Source organism: Callithrix jacchus, chromosome 7 (genome assembly GCF_049354715.1).
Source record: "Callithrix jacchus isolate 240 chromosome 7, calJac240_pri, whole genome shotgun sequence".
NCBI classification, from domain to species: Eukaryota; Metazoa; Chordata; class Mammalia; order Primates; family Cebidae; genus Callithrix; species Callithrix jacchus.
The window spans coordinates 14,698,984-14,721,207 of record NC_133508.1 but is presented as its reverse complement, the minus strand read 5'-3'; the positions used below and the strand labels follow the sequence as shown (position 1 = coordinate 14,721,207).

General features: G+C 47.5%; 1 protein-coding gene across 25 annotated transcripts in view; it reads left to right on the top strand.

The window, feature by feature from the left end:
* The window catches only part of FRMD4A (FERM domain containing 4A), a 696,700-nt gene that overhangs the window by 586,208 nt on the left and 88,268 nt on the right, over window positions 1–22,224 (top strand). For all 25 annotated transcript variants that reach the window (XM_054236791.2, XM_078329488.1, XM_054236787.2 and 22 more), the window contains 4 exons: window positions 5,484–5,567; window positions 13,071–13,136; window positions 13,391–13,448; window positions 16,064–16,150. In XM_054236791.2, the coding sequence (XP_054092766.1) occupies window positions 5,484–5,567; window positions 13,071–13,136; window positions 13,391–13,448; window positions 16,064–16,150 (295 nt within the window). The remainder of the gene's footprint in view (window positions 1–5,483; window positions 5,568–13,070; window positions 13,137–13,390; window positions 13,449–16,063; window positions 16,151–22,224) is intronic.

The window sequence follows — 22,224 nt, the reverse complement described above, 5'->3', positions numbered from 1 at the left end:
GGGAAATGAAAGAAGATTGTTTCCTGCCTTATTTCTTAAAGATCAGCAGGGAATAAAATATCTGTAACTTCCCTCATTAATCTGTCTTGGTTTTCGAGATCCATTGTATGATTGCATAAAGGAATACAGAGTCACATACACATATCTAGAAATTTAGGTTCTCAGTGTTTACGGAATCAGAGCTTGGCAGGTTTTAGGCAGGTAATAGAGAGCTTGCACCACACCCTGGGCAGGGCCTAGGGCAGCACCTGGAATTAAAGACATTAGCACCCCCCGCACAGAACATGGATGTGCCTACCAAGTGGGTGCAGATAGAAAGGTCCATCCTTGCCTTGTGCAGAAAGATTCTGAGCCAAATGGACTCAGAAATGTTTCTTAGAGCTTCTTGAATTTGGGAATTGTGATAATGGCTTAAGGACCTGCAATACTCTACTTAGGAAATATCCCACCCCGGAGAACTTGACCTTCATAATCTACTCATAAAATATGGAGGAGTTAGGCCGATGCTAACATTATGTTACTGTTTCTGAGTTTCAGGCTCTTCCTTTCTGTTATGCTAGTATAACATGCAGGGTTTTGTGCTCTGCTGTTTTCGTCCCAGTGCAGATAGAAACGACTGGTTGGGCCTGGCACAGTGGCTCACGCTTATAATCCCAGCACTTTGGGAGGCCGAGGCGGATCACCTGAGGTCAGGAGTTTGAGACCAACCTGGACAATATGGTGAAACCTCACCTCTACTAAACATACAAAAAAATTAGCTGGGCCTGGTGGCATGCGCCTGTAGTCCCCGCTATTGGGGAGGATGAGGCAGGGGAATCACTTGAACCGGGAGGCAGAGGTTGCTGTGAGCCGAGATTGCGCCACTGCATTTCAGCCTCGTGACAGAGCAAGACTCCATCTCAAAAAAGAAAAGAAAAGAAACGACTGGTTTTAGGAAGAATTCTTTTGGCATCTTGCTTCAATGTGTTGCTGTTCACTGTGGCAAATTCTCTATTTGATATGTTGCTAGAAATGTTTGTTTTTCCTCAGTAGATCATTCTAACTTTCCTTGTTTTAGGAGGACTGTAGGCTGTAGGAGACAGGCACATCAGCTCAAAAAAATCCCCACTAAATCAAAGACCAGTATAGCAGCGACCTACCATCTTCATGCTGGCAACATGAATAACTGCCTGAGAGTTTTTAAGAAAAGCTGCTTAATAGTCAAGATAAGAAGACTTGAATGTTGTTCTCAATTCAGCAACTGGCTCTCCGAGATAGGTTTTTGCATTTTTCTTTTTCTTTTATTTTCTTTTTGTTTTTGAGACAGGGTCTCCCTCTGTTGCCCAGGCTGGAGAGCAGCAGCATGATCATAGCAAACTGTGATGTCAAACTCCTGGGCTCAAGCAATCCTCCCACTTCAGCCTCCCGAATAGCTGGGACTACAACAGCAAACCTCTACACCTGACTAATTTTTTTAATTTTTATTTTTGTAGAGATGAAGTCTCGCTATGTTGCCCAGGCTGGTCTCAAACTCCTGGACTCAAGCGATCCTCCCACCCCGGCCTCCCAAAGTACTGGGATTACATGCATGAGCCAACCACATCGGGCCCTTTTTTGCTTTTCCAAAAACGGAAGCAGCCATAATGAACTGTTTTAAAGTTTTTTACAAGTTGGCATTTATCACATGCCATGAACTCTGGGGAATACATTGAAGTGGAAGACATTGAGGAAGGAAGCTATGAACTTCTAGAACATTCCTTACGCCACAGCCTTGCAAGTCTCTGGGGGTAGAGTGACCACGTTTCCTATTAGGGCAGCTTTCTGATTTTCAGCCACTGAGTTTGGCCGGATTGACAGGACTGGACACTTCTAAGTTATTGCAGATGTTTATAAACAGCAGAAAAGCAAACAACATTTCTACAGATTTGTCCTCGGGGAAGGATGAAGGGTCATGGATCCCTTCCAGAATATAATGGATTTGGACAGGCTTCACGCCTTGGTGATTTCTTGTTGTATTTTTTTGTGTAACCTTGCCCTGGAGCAGAACTAGAGAACCCACCACAGGCTTCAGTGAGGAAGTCAAACTTGTGGCTGTCACCCGGGAAACTTGTTTGCCAACAAGCAAGGGTTTGGTGGGTAAAACGATCCCTTCCTCCTGGAATTCCTTCCTTCCCCAAATATACTTTAGATGTGATGGGTGTGAGTAAACCCACACTCAAGTTTCAGCTCCTTCAGGGAGCCACTAATTGCCTTTCTCATGGTTTCATCCAATAAGTTCATCTGAGAACAGTGCCTTTCACATGGAAGCCAGCACTCTGCATGCTGATGAACCAATAAATCAAATCCCTTTTCTCAGGGAACTTACTGTGAAGCAGGGAGAGAAGATCTGGAAATTCATCATAGTGGACCCTCATGTATTCAGTGAATTGAAAATTTGCTGAAACTATGCCTTTATAGCATGCGAGTAAAAATTACCAATTATACTTGGGATTGGAATGGAATCTTCCTGAACACTAGGAGTTGACCCATTTGAAAGCCGCCAGGGGCTGTCCTGCCATCTGCTTCCTGGATCAAACCCAGGAGAGGTTGAAGCCTCTGAGCCTGGCATTAAAGTTTGACAATTCAGTGCCTGTCCTGCCCTTTTCAGCGTATTGCCCCTGACATTCCACTGACTCTGATGGATTCTTCAGTTCATGTGACCCCATGTCTGTCTGTGTTCCACTGGGGAGAAAAGTGATATTCTTATGCTTTTCTTCATGCACAGCCTCCCCTAAAGTTAGTCTTAACCAGAGCCCAGGGGGACTGTTATTTCCTCTGAGTTTTCCTGTTGTTTGGATGGACATGATCACATTACCCTGTGGTCAGTGAGCTTTGCAGGTGCTCCTCTCACCTTCCCAGCTAAATCGTGGGTACCTGCTGGTTAAGGACCATATCTCATCATTTTTTGCATCCCCTACAGCTCTTTCCATGTAATAGCAGGGGCTTCATCAACACCTTCAGCTTATTGATTATCAATTGATCAGTCCTTGCCTCACTTAGAGTCTAACAGTTCAAGTACTTGAATAGATTGGTTCAAACAGTTGACACATTGAGCTTTTCCCTCTGGTTGGTCATTTAAAGCCAGGATTCACCAACACCACGAGTCATGGCATTGTTTTCCTTCCTTCCTTCTTTTCTTTTCTTTCTCTTTCTAGCCTTCTTCTCTCCTCTTACTCTTTCTCCTCCTATCTTTTCTTGCTTCCTTCTTTCCTTTTTCCTTTCCTTTTCTTTCTTTCTCTTTCTCTTTCCTTCTCTCTTCCTCTCTTCCTTCCTTTTCTTTCTCTTTCTCTTTTTCTCTCTTTCTCTCCCTCCTTCTCTTAGTCTCTCTTCTTTTTCTCTTCTTTCCTTTTTCTTTCCACTTCCCTTTTTTTCTTTCCTTTCCTCTTTTCTTTTTTGGCAGCTTCTCCCTCTGTCACCCAGGCTGGAGTGCAGTGGTGCAATCACAGCCTACTGCAAATTCAGCCTCTCAGACTCAAGCTATCCTCCTGGGTAACTAGGACTACAGGCATGCATCACTATGCATGGGTAATTTTTATATTTGTTGTAGAGACAGGGTCCCACTATGTTGCCAAAGCTGATCTTGAATGCCTGGACTGAAGTGATCCTCCCACCTCGGCCTCCCAAAATGCTGGGATTACAGGCATGAGCCACCACGCCTGGCCTCATTCTTTCTTAGGGCACCAGAAAAATGCTTTTTCTGGGAGTGCTCTAATGTCACATAACCTCCATGTTTTCTTTATCAACACACATAGAGAACTAATGTGTTCTTGTATTGCTGTGGTTTTGCCCAGTGGCACTGGGTATCAAATGATCACACCGCTGGTTGCATTGCCCTTGGCCGTGTTTCTTGCCAGGGACACAGGGAACGATGCATCCTCCAGTTAGCAGCACGGGTGCTGGAGTATCCACCATCCAAGCACCTCAGGAATTCCCGTCTATGGCTGCGAGATTCCTTCCTTCCTTTGGATTTATACCTTGAGTTCCTGTTTCATTGCTTTTTAGATGGCACTGCCCAGGGTCTTGGTGGCCAGCACTTGCCTTCATTAGTATAAGCAACCTTGAAGCTGCTACCATAGCCCAAGTCAGAACTGCGGATCGAAGGCAGAACTCTCCTACGTGCGCCTTTGCAAACCCAGCTGAGGCTTCCAAGGCTCTTGGGTGGACCAGGATAGGGAAACGCTCTTTCAATATCAGAACCATCCCGAAGTGGCTGTCGCTGGTCACTCCGGAGATAGTTGGTGGGTGCAGACACCACAGGTGGTCCAGCCCAGAGGGAATGCCGACCTGCTGAGTGTCTCGGGAGGAGTCAGGCACCTGAAGAAGGCTGGCTAAACTAGGGGAGTTTAAAGCATCCTCCAAACCTAAGCATCCATGAGTCTATGGGAAATGAACTTCTGCTTTCAGGACCAGACGGATAAAACCTGAGAGCAGAAGTGTTTCCGATTTCCTTCAGATTTTGGAATATTTGCATTATATGCCGACTGGTCGAGCATCCCCAAATCTGAAAATCCGCCATCCAAAAGTGCTCCGGTAAGCATTGCCTTTGAGCGTCATCCTGGCACTCACAAAGTGTCAGATTTTGGAGCATTTCTGATCTGGGATTTTTGGATATGGGATGCTCAGCCTATTCCAGATGGTGCAGTTCACACTTTCTAAGTAGTTTCTGAGCCTCGTCAAAAGCAAAAGTTACAAGTTGAGTCTCCCTCATCTGAAAATCTGAAATCCAAAATGCTCCAAACTCTGGAACTTTCTGAGTGACGACATGACGCTCACTGGAGCGCCTCGGATTTCAGACGTTCAGGTTTTGTGATGCTCAACCAGTAAGTATATAAAATGCAAATATTCAAACATCTGAAAAATCCGGAATCTGAAACACCTTTGCTCCCAAGCATTTCAGATAAAGGAAACTCTGTCAGTATTTATTTGTCAGATTTCAGAAAACAGTTACCAGCACGTGGTCAACGTAAGCTGTGAAAACCAGCCTTGTATATTAACAGAGCAAATGCTCTTAAGGAAACAGCATTTGGATAGATTGCTTGCCCATTCTCAGAGCTCTGTGAGCCTAACGGCAGGGTCCTGGAGAACTTCTCCTAGGATTCTGCCCTGGGGGACCCCTGAGGGACCCCTGGGGACCTTTCTCCCTGAATTCCTGATGAGGGATGCTCAGGGGCATTCAGTCTGTGCCCCTCTGAGAAAGAAGTGTTTGGGAAGACACCCCTGGCCATCTGGGGGCACTTTGCCAGCTTTCTGCTCCATGAAAGCCGGTTAGTGGGCTTGGTGTATTCTGCCTTCGTTTACATCTGTATTAAGCAAATAAGAAGAGAGAGCTCCTTCTTCCCACTGCTTTTTATTAAAAGGGAAGCAGATGTGGGGTCTCTCAGACAAGGCAGCCAGCCCAGGTGGGATCAGAGAATGTGATTATTTTCTCAGCGGGTGAGCGCATTTCTGGGCATTCTCTCTTTCAGCAATGAAGTCGTGAGGAGTGACTTGAAGAAGCTGCCAGCCCTGCCCACCCAAGCCCTGAAGGAGCACCCTTCCCTGGCCTACTGGTAAGACCCCTGGTGTCTTCCCCAGGAGCGAGCCCTTCCTGGGGTGTGAGGGGACACAGGACTACTGAGACCAGCTCGGCTGTAGAGTCCCCCACCCAGGCGGCACTGAGGGAATTGGGAAGCAGACACCCAGATAGAACAGCAAAGTGGGACTATCTGGGGGCCAGCAGCCTTCCCAGCTGAGAGCCTCAGGGTGCTGACAGTATTTCAGGCTGAGGGCCTCAAGCAGACTCTGACCCACGTGTTTCTTCTCTCTGAACAGGTGATGATTATTAACAAGCAGGTGTTCTGTGTTTCTCACAGAACCAATGAACTATGTAGGCAGCTGGTGCCCACTTACCACTGATCAAGGACAAACTAGAAAGTATTCTCCAGGAGGGAGCCACAGGGGCAGGGTCACATAGCCCGTGCTTAAAGAATTGTTTTAACCAGTGTATGATATACATATACTGTCTTGCTACTTTAGAATGCCCCAAGTAGCTTCCTTGCTGTCGTTCTTCTCAGAAAACAATAGATTTTATCATACACCCAGCATTTCTCAACACAGGACAACTGAATATACCCTCCCTCCACCAGCTCCCACATGCCAGCCTGGACTCACAGCCATATCAAGTACCGTGTGTCTTCATGAAACCGTTTTCTGCATTTATTTATCTATTTTTATTTTTTTGAGACGGATCTCGCTCTGTCACCCAGGCTGGAGTGCAGTGGTGGGATCTTGGCTCACTAGAACCTCCACCTTCCATGTTCAAGCCATTCTCCTGCCTCAGCCTCCTGAGTAGCTGGGAGTACAGGCTCGCACCACCACACCCAGCTAATTTTTGTACTTTTAGAAGAGATGGGGTTTCACCATGTTGGTTGGGCTGATCTTGAACTCCTGACCTCAGGTGATCTGCCCTCCTCAGCCTCCCAGAGTGCTGGGATTACAGGCATGAGTCACTGCTCCCAGCCCGTTTTCTGCATTTACTTAAATGAAGTATTGCAAATGAGACCTCTCCTTTTCTGTTTCTTTTTTTTTTTTTTAAATTTTCAAAAAGAATACCTTCTAAATTTTCACTTTGGAAGCTTCACTGCCTTTGAGAGCCTTTCATGTGCTGCTAGAGTTTCATATTGGAACACCTGTCATTTGATGACAGGATGCGAGAGGTTCCTAGACGTGGGAGAACCAGGGTCTTTTTCTTTGCAGAAGAGATTGATTGATTTTTTTATTTTCCCTCGATGTTTCACATCTCCTGATTTCGTCGCAATGTAACATTATGCCGAAGCTCATGTGTCAGCCCCTAAATGACTGATTCTGAATGATTCAGGCATTTGAAAGGTTCCCAGATTGTGGTTTGGGCCACAGTTGGGCAGGGCTTGCATTCCTGAATAAGGTTTTGCAATCTCGCTGGCCTCCTAAGCCCTGACCACTGCCCTTCAATAACTCTGAAACTGCTTCTCTGATGTTCCTTCTGATTCCCTATCAGAAATCATTGCAACTGCTGTTTTGTTTTGTTTTGAGACAGAGTCTCATTCTGTCACCCAGAATAGAGTGCGGTAGTTTGATCTCGGCTGACTGCAACCTCTGCCTGCCTGGTTAAAATGATTCTCCCACCTCAGCCTCCTGAGCAGCTGGGACTACAGGTGCACGCCACCACATCCAGCTAATTTTTTGCACATTTTTTAGTAGAGACGGGGTTTCACCATGTTGGCCAGGATGGTCTCGATCTCTTGACCTCATGATCCACCCACTTCAGCCTCCCAGAGTGCTGGGATTACAGGCATGAGCAACCTCCTGGCCACAACTGCTTTTATTTAAAAGCAAAACAAAAGCACAGACCAGGTCGATCCTAGGAAAGCACAACATGTGACTTATGTAAGTGCTTTTGATGACAGTTTCTGAAATATAAGGATTATGAGCATTTCATCTTGTCTGGACACTTTCCAGACAGTAAACTAGTTGTTCATTGACTCGGGTGGCTTTCAGAGATTCCTTTGGCTGGGGTGGGGCATGCTTGATGCAGGGTTCATTAGCAGGATTCAACTCTGACTCATAAATCACATCCCGGGGGAGCTGGGCCCTAGGCTGCGAGCTCCCTTCTGTGTCTGGCATCCCTCATTTCATCTCTTTCATCTGTTTTATTGCCACTCCTCTTTTGGAAACATAGATGTAGATAGATAATGGCTTTCTCTAATTACAATCTGCCCCCAAAGAGCAAAATCTATTTAACCTGCAGGGATTTTGCACGCATCACCTTCCAAATGTCGAGACTTGCAGCCCAAGATGATGGTCCTGTTTCCTTGTTCATGGACCCTACTCCCCACCTCCCGAATTCCTTATGCTGCTGGGCCTTATCCCTCTGTAGCCTCCTGGCTGTTCACTTCCAAAAATTCAGTGGTCAAGGCCACAGGGATGTGAGACATAACTAGAGAGGACCAGGGAGGAATGTACTCGCCTTTGAGAGCTGTCCTGTGTGGGTCCCTCAGTCATCTCTTCGTTCATTCCTTTCCATACCTTAGAGCACCGCTATGTACATTTCAAGAGTTTTGAATTTCTTCTCCTCGCCCCACCTCTCTGGATTCTCCCTTCACCATCTCCATTATCTGTTCTGTGTTCACATGATTACGAACCCAGAAGCACCTCCCCTCCCTACACTCCCTCTGTCTCTCCTCAGTATGAACATCTTCACCTATAGCTGGCTTGCCAGAATGTCCAGTACCATCATGACCAGGCCAGCACTTCCCCTGAGCCCCCTTCAGACCCATAAGTGCCCAAGCCAGTGTTAAATGCCCTGAGAGGGTGGCAGGACGGGGGACTTTCAGTCCGCATCACAGCCCAGCCAATGCATAAATGTCAATGACAGGGATCCTCCTGATGACACCCTGCTGGAACAACCACAACATTTCATCACAGCTGGCTAGCTGGTGTTGGCTCTAATAGTTCAACCTTATTTATATGGATTTTTGATTCTTATTGATGCATAATAGTTGTACATGTTTTTGGTGTATATGTGATACGCTGATATCTGTACATAATGTGGAGTGTTCAAATCAGGGTAACTGGGATATCTGTCACCACAAACATTTATTTCCTTGTATTGGAAACATTACAAATCTTCTCTTCTGGCTACTTTGACATATGCAACCAATGATCGTTAACTATAATTTCCCTACTGTACTATTAAATACTAGAACGTATTCCTTCTACGTAACTATTTTCGTACCCCTTATATCTAGATTTCTAAAAATCAAAGCCAGAAGGCGAGGGCTAAGTGCTATCCATGCTTCAGACAGATACAGAATGAAGAGTGAGCAGGTGCACAGAGCTTGTTCACTGTCTTTCTCTCTGGGCCCCAGAATCAGCACTCAGCCAGGTTAACCAGGACCCCTCACTGGTGGGGGAGACCTTTCTCCCCGTCTCACCACAGTTGCCCAGAGTCTCAAAGTCCCCTGATCATTCCTGAACTAAGGAGGCATCCTCACCATTCTTCGGGGACTCTCCTGCCCCTGCTGTAGTTCACACATTCAATGGGCAACCTGCAGGCAGTGGGTCTTAACATCCCCGCCAAGCCTGTGCAGTGACCATCCAGGTGGCTTTCGCCAGTTTCTCCTCTGCAAAATGGGATGACACCCACCAACCTACCTCAGATGGTAATTAAGAGAGGAAATATACAGTCACATCACACCATTGGAAAGCAGTGAAAGTAGCATACTCATGCTGAGTCATGGTGCAAGAAACCTTTCTGCTCAATTTCCCACACGTTTGACAAGCATGGACTTTTCACACCATGCAATTTTCCTGTTGAGGCAACTGAGGCAGAAAGTTAGAATGATGGACCCAGGGGAGCACAACAAGGTGGGATCAGGACCCTAACCTGGATTCTCCCCGGCAGGCCTAGTTTGTGGGGACCACCTGCCCACCCCTACCGCCTCAGTAAGCTATGCAGGGACATCTTTCTACATTGCGAAACCGCTGAGCACAGCAGGCTAGCAGCTGATCCGAGACAGGGAACCATGTCACTGTCCCCCTATTTCTCCTTCCACCACCCATGCATTTTACCAAGCAGTACCCATTTCTCTTCAGAGAGGTCGTTTGACTTAGCAACACAACCCAGCCAGCGACCCGGGCACAGGCAGCTTTGCTCATTTGCCTTTTTCCTCCATGTAACCCTGCGTCCTCCAGACAGTGCTGACTCTGCGTCCTGGATTTCTGCTAGTTATCCCCTTGAGTCCCTGCTCCAAATCTAGGGTATGCGGAAATTGTCTGCAGAGCTCAGAGCACATCAGCCCTCTGTGAAGTTCCAGAGCAGAGGTGGGGACAAGCTGGGAGCAGAATAGGTTCTCGGTCAGGGTTGAGCCTGCTATCCCAGGATGAGCCCACCATGTGGCAAAGCGAGCAGGAAAAGCTGAGGATGGAGAAGGCCACGATTGTGGCTTCACAGATGGTCTCAGACAGCAGGCGTTCCAGCGCGAACTGGGGTGGCAAAGATTTCTGCAGCTGTCAGCCACCCGAACCCTGTGGTCAGGACATGTTGTTAAACAGCAGCGCGGCTTTCTGACAGTGATTTTGACTTTCCTTCATGGGTATTTCTCCGGAGCTTTCTGTGTGTTTGCGGCTACAATGCTATGATGACTTGAACCTCCTCACCTCATCCCAGGGACCCCCTCTCCCTAGAGCTGCAAGAGAAAAAGGCCCCTATCTACACTGAGTTGCTTGACCCTGGACCTAGGAGGCAACCTCACAAAACCCCAGACCACGTGGTAGTTCCTACACTCCGAGGCAGCTGTCGACTGAAGGAGTGGGATGGAAGGGACTGGAACCACCGAACCTCCTGACACAGCACTGCAGATTTAGTGAGGCCAGCTCTGCACCTGGGGGACACGCTCTTTAGTAATCATCTATCAGGAGACAACTTTGTCACACGTAACATAGAACTTCCTTGGCACGTGGGAGCCCAGGAGAGAGATGGCTGGGTCTGCCCCTTTCTGAATAGAGAATGTCCAGACCCCATAAAAGTGGCTCCAGCTGAAGCAAGGCCCCCTGTAGCCCACTGGCCCCCATTCTGGGTATTTATAAAGACCCTTCTTTATCAAGACTTCTGACTGTCCTCTGCACATCAAGTTCCAGAATATTAAAATTAAAAGATACTAATCGGAGGTTAAGGTAGTTATTGAGAGGGAAATAAATTACCCCCAAGGGCTAGGTGATGAACATGTAGAACCTGTTACCGCAAAGCTGACCTTGCTAAGAATGAAAATAGAAAAATGTGGGTAGAAGGAGGCTTTAGGTAGATCCTGTAGTGACGAATAATACATAATAGGGCCGGTGTGATGGCTCACACCTGTAATCCCAGCACTTAGGGAGGCTGGCGCAGGCAGATCATTTGAGGTCAGGAGTTTAAGACCAGCCTGGCCAATGTAGTGAAACCCCATCTCTACTAAATATACAAAAATTAGCCAGGCCTGGTGGTGCACATCTGCAATCCCAGCTACTCAGGAGGCTGAGGCAGGAGAATTGCTTGAACCTGGGAGGTGGAGGTTGCAGTGAGTCAAGGTTATACCTCTGCACTCCAGCCTGGGCAATAGAGCAAACCCCTGTCTCAAAAGTAATAATAATAGATAATAAAGATCCTCTAATGAGAACCTGAGGGTATACAGAGCTTTGATGGAGGACAGGGAGGGTGACAAGGAGTGAGACAGAAGAGTGAGAACTGAGGTTCCAAGGCTCTGGGGATGGACCAGGGAGGCCGAGGTGTCTAGACTCCACACCTCAGCAGGTGGGGTAAGGCTTTCTGCCTGCACCTGCTTCCCTGGGATTCCTGAGGTTGGCTCTGCCCATCCGAAGGCAGGAGTGGGAGCAGCCGTATCTCCTACCCCATGGGCACCAGAGTCACATCTCGGGGGGTAGGCTTGACACTGCTGTCAAGGAGCCAGCTAACCTCTTGTCATAGTAGAAATAAGATTTCAGCTGGGTGCAGTGGCTCACGCCTGTAATCCCAACACTTTGGGAGGCAGAGATGTGCAGATCACCTGAGACCCAGAGTTTGAGACCAGCCTGGCCAACACGCGAAACCCCGTCTCTACTAAAAATACAAAAATTAACTATGTGTGATGATGCACACCTGTAATCCCAACTACTCAGGAGGCTGAGGCACAAGAATTGCTTGAACCTGTGAAGCGGAGGTTGCAGTGAGCTGAGTTACTGCACTCCAGCCGGAATAACAAGCAAGATTGCTTCTCAAAAAAAAAAAAAAACTAGCTTTCGGAAAGGGAGGGAGTTCGTGTCTAAGTCTGGTAGCTGGTTTGTTGTTGTTCCCCAAAGCGTTCCTGTGTGGCTTTCGTTGCCCCATGGTTTATATTAACCAGGCCCAAATTCCAGAACATTCCATCCTCCTGGGAAGCCTTCCATCCCTGACTTCTCATTCAGAGCAGGCAGGCTGTGGGTTAAGGTCAATGCCTGCCATCCCCCCATAAGACCCTATGTGGACAGGACTCGGGAGATGAGGATAAGAAGGACCCCAGGGAGTTCAGTCTGGGTATCCACGCATAGTCAACACTGTCTGCTTCCTCTTCTTAGGGTACCATTGCTTCCAAGGAGCTGATCGCAAAACCTGGGCACCAGTCTTTTTGTTCTTTTGTTTTTTATTTTGAGCCAGGGTTTCACTCTGTCACCCAGGCTGGAGGGCAGTGGCACAATCCTAGCTCTCTGCAGCCTCAACCTCCTGGGCTCAAGCGATCCTCCCACCTCAGCCAAGTGGCTGGGACTACAGGCACACCCCATCATACCTGGCTAATTTTTGTATTTTAGATAGAGACAAGGTCTTACTATGTTGCCCAGGCTGGTTTTAAACTCCTGGGCTCAAGTGATCCGCCCACCTCAGGCTCCCTAGTCACTGGAATTACAGTCATGAGCCACTGCACCCAGCTTGGGCTCCAGTCTTATATTTCTTGATTAGAAATCCAAGATAAGCCAGCTACGGTGGCTCACACCTGTAATCCCAGCATTTGGGGAGGCCAAAGTGGGCAGATCACTTGAGCTCAGGAGTTTGAGATCAGCCTGGCCAACATGATGAAACCCTGTCTCTACTGAAAATACAGAAATTAACCAGGTGTGGTGGCACGCACCTGTAGTCTCAGCTACTTGGGAGGCTGAGACACAAGAATCACTTGAACCCAGGAGGTGGAGGTTGCAGTCAACCAAGATCGCACCACTGATTGCACTCCAGCCTGGGTGACAGAGTGAGACTCCGTCTCAAAAAAAAAAGAAAAGAAAAAAAGAAATCCAAGATAAAGAGAATGCAAGTCCTTTGAGGGGAAACAGATCATTTTTTGAGTCAATCTACATCCAAATAGGTCGCACTCAGACTGAGCTTGGAAATGCCATTCCAGGACAAATCACTTTTCCAGGAGCTGTTGGTGCCTTGGAGCTGCTTATGAGATGGAGCTGAGAAATACCTCGCCAGCAGGATGCTAGGCTGTTGACCTAGGGACTCCACTAACAGCATTCTTTTCTTCTAATTGCAGCGAAGACAGAGTCATTGAGCACTACAAGAAACTGAACGGTCAGACACGAGGTCAAGCGATCGTGAAGTAAGTGACCCTTCCGGCTCGCATGGGATAGTGTTTGTATGTGTTAATATATCACACATCAGGATTGTTCATTTCCTCTCCAAAGACCTATCTGGGAGTGGAGGGGTGGGGGTATGTTTCAATTTAGTTTTCAAGTAAATAATGACTCCGAGAACTTGATCACACACACATACACAAATACGTATATGATGCCAGATCTGCTGAGTAACCAGCTTTGTGTGTGTTCTGTGTGTTTCTTCGTGTCGTCTTTCCAGCTACATGAGCATCGTGGAATCTCTCCCAACCTATGGGGTTCACTATTATGCAGTGAAGGTGAGTGAACTCATTTGGTGAAGGTTGCTAAAGCTCCCCTAAACAAACAAATCAAAAGTGCTCATTATTTTTTTCTTTTTCTTTTTTTTTTTTGAGATAGAGTCTCACTCTGTCTCTCAGGCTGGAGTTCAGTGGCACAATCTTGGCTCACTGCAACCTCTGCTTCCCGGATTCACGTGATTCTCCTACCTCAGCCTCCTGAGTAGCTGAGATTACAGGCACCTGCCATCACACCCAGCTAATTTTTGTATTTTTAGTTAAGACGAGGTTTCACTGTGTTGGCCAGGCTGATTTTGAACTCCTGACCTCAGGTCATCCTCCTGCCTCAGCCTCCCAAAATGCTGGGATTATAGGCGTGAGGCACCGTGCCCAGCCCTCATTATTTTTTTTTTCTTTATAACTCCTGGTGGAAATGGAGCTCAGGGGGACCTTGGTCAGGAAGATTGCATGCTGTGGAGGAGACAATTTGAGATGCAGGAAACTTCATCCCATCTTTCAACTTACTTCAACCTGTGGTCCATTTCTTTGTCAGCCCTAGAACTTGACAGAGAGGCTGCCTCTGATATATATGCTTTCTGCCTTCCAAGGAAACTTCAAAACTGTGCTCTTTATTTCAGTTTGCTAAAGATCAGAGCAGGGCTTGTGATTTTCAAAGTGCCAAGTGAGTATGGGAGTTTGGTGATTAGAATCTCAAAGCATAAGCAATGGTTCTTTACTCACTTGGAAAAGAGCACGAATCCAGGAAGCCTGGCCCAGCTGCATCAAGCTCCCTGTCTGGTGGCCTTGTGATCTCATGGATGCCCTGCTTTACGGTGTGATGACAGCACTTACCTGGTCAATCCGCTGTTGCAGTGGCATGCGGTTTCCTCCTCTTCTGTTCTCTGAAGCCTTTGCAGTGCACACAGCTACTTCCCAGAGGCAGGGGGTTAGGACGAGAATTTTATAGTACTGTTCAAGTTTTTTTTTTTTAACCATACACCCTGAAGCTTTAAAAAATTTCAAAATGTATCTCTTTTGCCTTTTATCTTTTTGCTCATCTTGAAACAACTCATGCCCCACAAATATTCTGAAACCATTATGCCAGTTTCGAGTTTTCCAGACACCCACGATGGGGGTGTATTACATTGTTTAGAAACTTGGCTATTAGGGCATATCTAGGGAAAAGCTGCTTTCACTATAAAATCCTAGCTTCTGGGAGCTCTAATTAACTCAGAATCATCCTTTTTGCATATAGAATTGCAATTTACACTCAGGTGACAAGAGTTCTCTGTTAAAAGAATAAACAAGAGGGCCAGGCACAGTGGCTCACGCCTGTAATCCCAGCACTTTGGAAAGCCAAGGTAGGCGAACCAGTTGAGGTTAGGAGTTTGAGACCAGCCTGGACAACATGGTAAAAACCCCATCTCTACTAAAAATACAAAAATTAGGCCAGGCACGGTGGCTCAAGCCTGTAATCCCAGCACTTTGGGAGGCTGAGGCAGGTGGATCACGAGGTCAAGAGATCAAGATCCTCCTGGTCAACATGGTGAAACCCCGTCTCTATTAAAAACACAAAAAATTAGCTGGGCATGGTGGTGCGTGCCTGTAATCCCAGCTACTCAGGAGGCTGAGGCAGGAGAATTGCCTGAACCCAGGAGGCGGAGGTTGCGGTGAGCCAAGATCGCGCCATTGCACTCCAGCCTGGGTAAGGAGCGAAACTCCGTCTCAAAAAAAAAAAAAAAAAAAAAAAAATACAAAAATTAGCCAGACGTGGTGGCACATGCCACAATCCCGGCTACTCGGGAGGCTGAGGTGGGCAAGTTGCTTGAACATGGGAGGTGGATGTTGCAGTGAGCCAAGACCATGCCACTGCACTCCAGCCTGGGTGACAGAGCAAGACTCTATCTCAAAAAGGAAAAAAGGAATAAACAGGGACTTGGTGTTTCTAATTCAGTCCTGAGACTGTTTCGGCTTTCATTTTGCTACCTGTCCAACAGCGTGAATCCTAACACCCTGCCTGGACCTTGGGTGAGCGGGACCTTGGGTGAGCGGGACCTTGGGGTGACACCTTCTGGCCCATGCTCCCCAGGGCTGGGGAAGGTCCTGGGTAAAGCTGGGCCAACTCTTTCCTGTGATTTGTTGTTAAAATGAGAGGAGTCACTTTCCATAGTCCCCATGGCTCCTGTGGCTCTGACCTTCAATGACAGTTTCTCTGCCCAGAGGGTCCTTTTATTAGGTATGACATCTCACATCTCACAGATTTTCCTTTGTGGTGAGTGGGTATCCCAGCATGGAATGCCTAAAGTCTTAGAAGTTAAAAAAAGAGGGAGAGGGAGAGAGAGAAAGCAGGACATTCACTCGTTATTTCTAAAGGGAAAGGACCTCTGCTGTGTGGCTGATTAGGAGCAGAGCCAGACCCCAGACCCCACCACTCCCCATGTACCCTCTTACATAACAGAGCATCTTTCAATGAGGGGCGGGCGCATCTGTTAAGGAATGAAGTGGACAGGTGGGCTCCATCCATTCCAAAGAAATGGCACTTTCCCTCCTCTGGCACCCAAGCCAGGAAATCTCCACTTGGCACGTGTTTACTTCCTCCAGCCCCATAATTACATGCACTTTTTTTGATGTCCTAGGACAAGCAGGGCATACCATGGTGGCTGGGCCTGAGCTACAAAGGGATCTTCCAGTATGACTACCATGATAAAGTGAAGCCAAGGAAGGTAAGAGTGGATGCGATGCCTCTCAGATCCAGAGAGGAGCAGGTGTAGAAGTGACTAAAAAATCCTCACCCCAATCCCCTGCTAATTTAAGTGTATGCAAATTACTCCACAGTAATCCCTTCTGAGTTCTCTGGGTAAATATTTTTTCATTTTCTTCTCCCTGTCTCTAAGGAAACCTAAGCTGTTATAATTGCTTAAGGTGAGATGGCTGGCTCGGTTCCCTCCAGAGCAGATGGGCAAAGAGACTTTTGAGAGACTGTCGTATTCCTTAATTTCCAATGGGGCTGCATTCTTTGGGAAAATGATGTCAAATTTCTCTTGAATACTGAAGCCATCTGAGTTCTCCCAAAGGTTTTTGGGACAGGATCGAAGGAGGTAGGAGAGCTGAAAGACGAGATTGCAGGTCAAAAAGAGCTGAAAGGCTGTGCACAGTAGCTCACGCCTGTAATCCCAACATTTTGGGAGACAGAAGCAGGCAGATCACTTAAGGCCAGGAGTTCAATACCAGCCTGGCCAACATGGTGAGACCCCATCTCTACTAAAAATACAAAAATTAGCCAGGCGAGGTTGTGCCTGCCTGTAATCCCAGCTACTTGGGACACTGAAGCATGAGAATCACTTGAGCCCGGGAGGTTGCTGTGAGCCAAGATTGCATCGCTGCACTCCAGCCTGGGTGATAGAGTGAGACTTTGTCTCAGAACAAAAAGCAAAAAAAAATCTGAAAAATAAGAGAGAGAGGTTCCTGGAAATACAGCACATATTTTCTGGCTAGTAAAGGTGGTCAGAAAATAAAATTATTTGCCAAAGAGGGAGAGAAACAGAGAATGGTTTGCAAAGTCCTTGTAAACCTAAAACGGAATGTTTGAAGGGGACACAGTGTTTGAATTTTCTGTTTTCACTTACACACATTTTTCAGACCAGAACAAATTGAAAAATTATAGTGGAAACAATCTTAGAGGCGAGTGCTGTCATTCAGATTCCCTGGCAGAGAATAACAGAGAGATGGTATGCAGTTCAAACCCTGAAAAACATATTAAAAACCTATCAAAACCACACTTGCTTTAGCAGACAGAAAGCAATATTGGGCCATTATGTCACTCCAGATTGCTTTCGAAGCTGTTTTATCCACGAATAGCATTGAAACCCACACTACACATCTGAGTGGATCGTAGGCTATCTGGTTAACATCTGTCCCTAGCCAACTTCTTTATTAAATTGACAGAAGAAAAAAACATTCCCATGTTGGGGAGGATTTTCACTTCATTGTTCAGCAAGGCAGTTAAACTCTAAGAAAAGATCCTGAGCAAATGATGGGGGAATTATTCATTGGGTACCATTCAGGAAGAAGCTGGCTCTTTGTGGTGTGGAGAGGGTGTTGTTTTGAGGCTATCTCCAAAGCCTTTTCTTATCCTTTTATGTGCAATGAGAAATGAATTGGACCCTCTGTGCCTCTTTTTTCTGGCTTTGTTTTCCTGGATTGTGGGATTCCTCTTCCTCCCTGTATTTTCTTCCTGCTTCCCCTGTGCCATTTTCCCACGTGGTCTTTTTATAATTTTCTGTGCCTTTCTTCCCTCCTTCTCACTTCCCTCCTTCTTTTTACAATGACTTTTCTTTCTTTCTTTTTTTTTTTTTTTTTAGACAGTCTTGCTCTGTCTCCCAGGCTGGAGTGCAGGGGCACAATCTTGGCTCACTGCAACCTTTGCTTCCTGGGCTCAAGTGATTCTCATGCCTCAGCTTCCCCAGTAGCTGTATTACAGGTGCCTGCCATCAGGCCCGAATAATTTTTAGTAGAGATGAGGTTTCACCACGTTGGCCAGGCCTGTTTCAAACTCCTGACCTCAAGTGATCCGCCTACTTCAGCCTCTCAAAGGGCTGAGATTCCAGGCATGAGCCACCGCGCCTGACCTGACCCTTCTCTTTTTTAACCGACTGTTTTTGCTGCTTGCAAAATCCAAGAATACTCCCTAAAGCCTTGAACAAAATTCAGGCTGCAATACATTGAGCTCTCTCTTGCCCGTAGTGGTGGCAGACCAAGGCCATCGTGGATAATGGAGATCTATAGCACAGATAATTAAAATCCAGCAGTTAAAATCTCTTCTCCCTCTAAGCTTTTTAGGAGACATGGTAACAAGTAAGGGTTCATACTTGTTGGGTTCAATTTATTAATATGTTGAATGTTTAAGCTTTATTTCTCTAACTGAGGTTCTAATGAAGATTGAAGAGGTGATGAGCTAGCAGTTAATGTATGTGAAACGCAGGAGAAGACGCATAGCTAGGGCTCGATCAATTTTAACTATTATTATTGTTTATATTTTTTTTGAGACAGAGTCTTGCTGTGTTGCCAGGCTGGACTGCAGTGGCACAGTCTCGGCTCACTGCAACCTCCACCTCCCAGGTACAAGCAATTTTCCTGCCTCAGCCTTCTGAGTAGCTGGGATTACAGGCACGCACCACCACATCTGGCTAATTTTTATATTTTTAGCAGAGATGGGGTTTCACCACATTGGCCAGGATGGTCTCCTTCTCCTGACCTCATGATCCGTCCATGTTGGCCTCCCAAAGTGCTGGGATTACAGGCATGAGCCACTATGCTTGGCCAATTAGAACTATTATAAGATGCTAAAACAGGCTTTAAGATAAGGAAAAGTAAGAAGCCAAAGGCATGAATAATCAGCCATTGAATAAGAGAATTTACAATAATGAATGGAACTTATTTGGGTCCGTGAATTTAAAATGTTAAAAGGTTAATATCATTTTCCAGGGCATTGGCTCTAACACAGACTGGGTTGTTATTGAAAATCACTTGGGTTTCTGTGGCCTGTGAAGAAGAAGTTAGACTTTTCCAGCCTGTTTCTAATTTAGGACAGACTACCAAGCTGTCAGAGCCATCATTCACTCAAAAAAATAGTCATTGGGGTCGGGCGCAGTGGCTCACACCTGTAATCCCAGCACTTTGGGAGGCCAAGGTGGGCGGATAGGTCACCTGACGTCCAGCCTGACCTCCATGGTGAAACCCTGTCTCTACTAAAAATACAAAATTAGCCAGACATGGAGGTGCATGTCTGTAATCCCAGCTATTCAGGAGGGTGAAGCAGGAGAATCACTTGAACGTAGGAGGCAGAGGTTGCAGTGAGCTGAGATCACGTCACTGCACTCCAGCCTGTGTGACAGAGCCAGACTCCATCTCAAAAAACAAAACAGTTATTGCATACCTATTAGGTGCCAAGCACATCACTGGGCACTGAGATGAGGCATAAATCCTGTCCTCCAAGATATGTGATATTGAGCCGGTGTCTGAGCGGTGTAATAGGAATCTGTGTGAAGGTCGATGGTGATTCCAGAAGGCAGTTGTCAACTGGGCGTAAGGAGAAGTCCTCACAGAGGAAGCAGAGAGGGAGTGGGTCTTCAAGGATGCAAAGAATTTTGCAGATGGAGGAACGGGGTGGGGAAGCGTTCAGGAGAGAGGCCGGTGTGCCTGAAACCACAGTGACAGAGGTAGGGGACACAGTGCCATTCACACTGGAACATTGGGTGAGAAGAGAGGGTCAGATTTCCATTGCTGTAGAAACACCCTCTCAAAACTGCTTGGAGGATGGATAGGAGAAACCCACGACAAAACTCAGAAACCAGCACATGATGATGGTAGGGCAGGCCACACCTGGCGGGGCTTGAGGATGGAGATGGGGAACCAAGACACTGAGAAGGCATGTGTTACTGGTCACCTGTGGGTGGGAGAGGGAGGCCATGAGAGGAGGAGGCAATGCAGAATAACTCCCAGGCTTCAGGCTCCACCAGAGCATGGACGCTAAAAGAAGGGGAGGACTGGGAGTGACAGATGAGGGATGAGTGCAGCTTGGGACATGCCACGCTGCAGGCGTGATGGGACATCCAGGTGGCTGTGACTAGTAGGCAGTGGGGCCTTCGGTTGGAGCTCAAAAGTAGCAAGAATTTCCAAAGCATCACTGAACCAGGGACTGGACAGAGAGAGGAGGTTGGGTTGGCAGTTGGCGCACCAGTAGCTGGGAGTGAAGGGTTCATTTCTCAATCATGATGATCACGTAAGATGCGGAGGCTGTTTCCGTTGCATGGGCCCTGAAGCTTACATCATTTGGGGTCCTCCTTAAGAAATGAATGTACGATCTGAATATACAATTAAGAACAGGTCTTTATCCAGGCGTGGGGGCTCACACCTGTAATCCCAGCGCTTTGGGAGGCTGAGGTGGGGGAATCACCTGAGGTCAGGAGTTCAAGACCATCCTGGACAACATCGTGAAACCCCATCTCTACTAAAAATACAAAAATTAGCTGGGCCTGGTAGATGGGTGCCTATAATCCCAGCTACTCAGGAGGCTGAATCACTTGAACCTGGGAGGCAGAGGTTGCACAACTGCACTCCAGCCCTGGGCAACAGAGTAAGACTCCATCTCCAGGAAAAAAAAAAAAAAAAAAAAGAACAGGCCTTTGAAAAGCCCTTGAGGAAAAGCAAAACCTTAGCCTTGTTAGCTTCTAGGGGTACCCACCCCTGCTAAGATGTGAAATGGAACTTAAAGGCAAGGCCATGGACAACCAGAGCCATTGTAAGGAGTCTCAGCTACATGAAGACCTAAACAGGGCGCCTGTTTCTTTTTCTTGCATTGCCAACCTCGTCACTATAATAAAAAGGCCACCTTTGTTATGTTTAAGGCACATGTCAGTTACTCAGACTTCCGAAAGCCCACCCTCTGATCCTGGATCTCAGAATCTAAAAGGATGCACACACATGTGAATGAATGTCGAAGCAAGCCCACATCTGAAGTGCCAAAAGTCTGTCTTCAGTGCCTCTGGGCCAGTGTACGTCACTAACTCATCTGAAGCTGCTGGGATGTCTAGATGCCACAGCCCCCTGCAGGCCGACTCACCTGTACCCTGACCAAGCCTCTGAGCCTGGTGGAAGCCCCACAGGGATTCTGATATGTGCCTGGAGACAAAAGCCACTGCTGTCAGCCCTCTGTGCTTTGAAAACTCAGACGTGGGGAAGGACAGCCAGGCTCACAGGTGTGACCAGCAGTGTCCCTGCACACCAAGGGCAGGGGAGGTCCCGTGCACAGGGCTCATGGCTGGGTGAACCATCTGGGAGGGGTGGTGTGCCAGGGGATGCTGCTCCTTCCTGGCTCTGGTGCCTGGCACACCTCTGCCACCTTAAGCCTCCAGGGATGCTCAGGCAAGGGAGTGGCACCCAGCACTGTGCACCTGGAAGCTTCGGCAGCAACAGCTGCGTCTCCCCGCCTGCCTGCAGCAGACAGAGGCCCTCCCTGACACTCTGACCCAGTTATGGCAGCTCTGTCACGTAGCACCACCGCAAGAAGAGCCAGTATCCAAGCAGAGGCCGTGGCAGGGGGAGTCTGCTCCCTGTCCTTCCCAGGGCCCAGAGGTGTCCACTGCCTGCACCACTCCAACAGCATCAGCAACCCGTCGGCACACCCATGGGGGCTCAGCAGCTGCCTTGAGAATCCACTCAAGTGTTTCCATATGACCCACCCCTCCTCCCCCACAAAAAAGCCCAAACAAACAGAAAAGGCACCGAGGTAGAGTAGCTGATGACTGTCTAGAAGGAAGCACAGCAGGAGCCCGCCCCTCACTCTCCAGTTGCAAGCGGTTTGTTTTCCCCTCGCTCTTTGCCTTCCTCCCCACTTCGGAGCTCCTGTTTGTACTCAAATGCCATTTGACCCTTGGGGACATCCCTCTGAGTTCTTTGCAGCTCTCCTCTCCCCTTTGCCATGGCTACGGTTGGAAGTCTCTCTGCACAGCTGTGAATGTAGCATCCAGGTACAGTGCTGACAGGATCTTACCTGTCTGTCTTGGCTCAGCAGCGGGTGAGAGAAGTAGAAGAGTCACGTTAGCAAAACAAACAAATCTTGCAGCAATTGTTCCTCCCTATTTTATTCTAGTTACCAAATTCCATTTTAGCATGTGCATATGTGTGGGAATAGAAAGAATCACTGCTGGCCGGGGTGTGGTGGCTCACGCCTGTAATCCGAGCACGTTGGGAGGCCAAGGCAGGCAGATCACAAGGTCAGGAGATAGAGACCATCCTG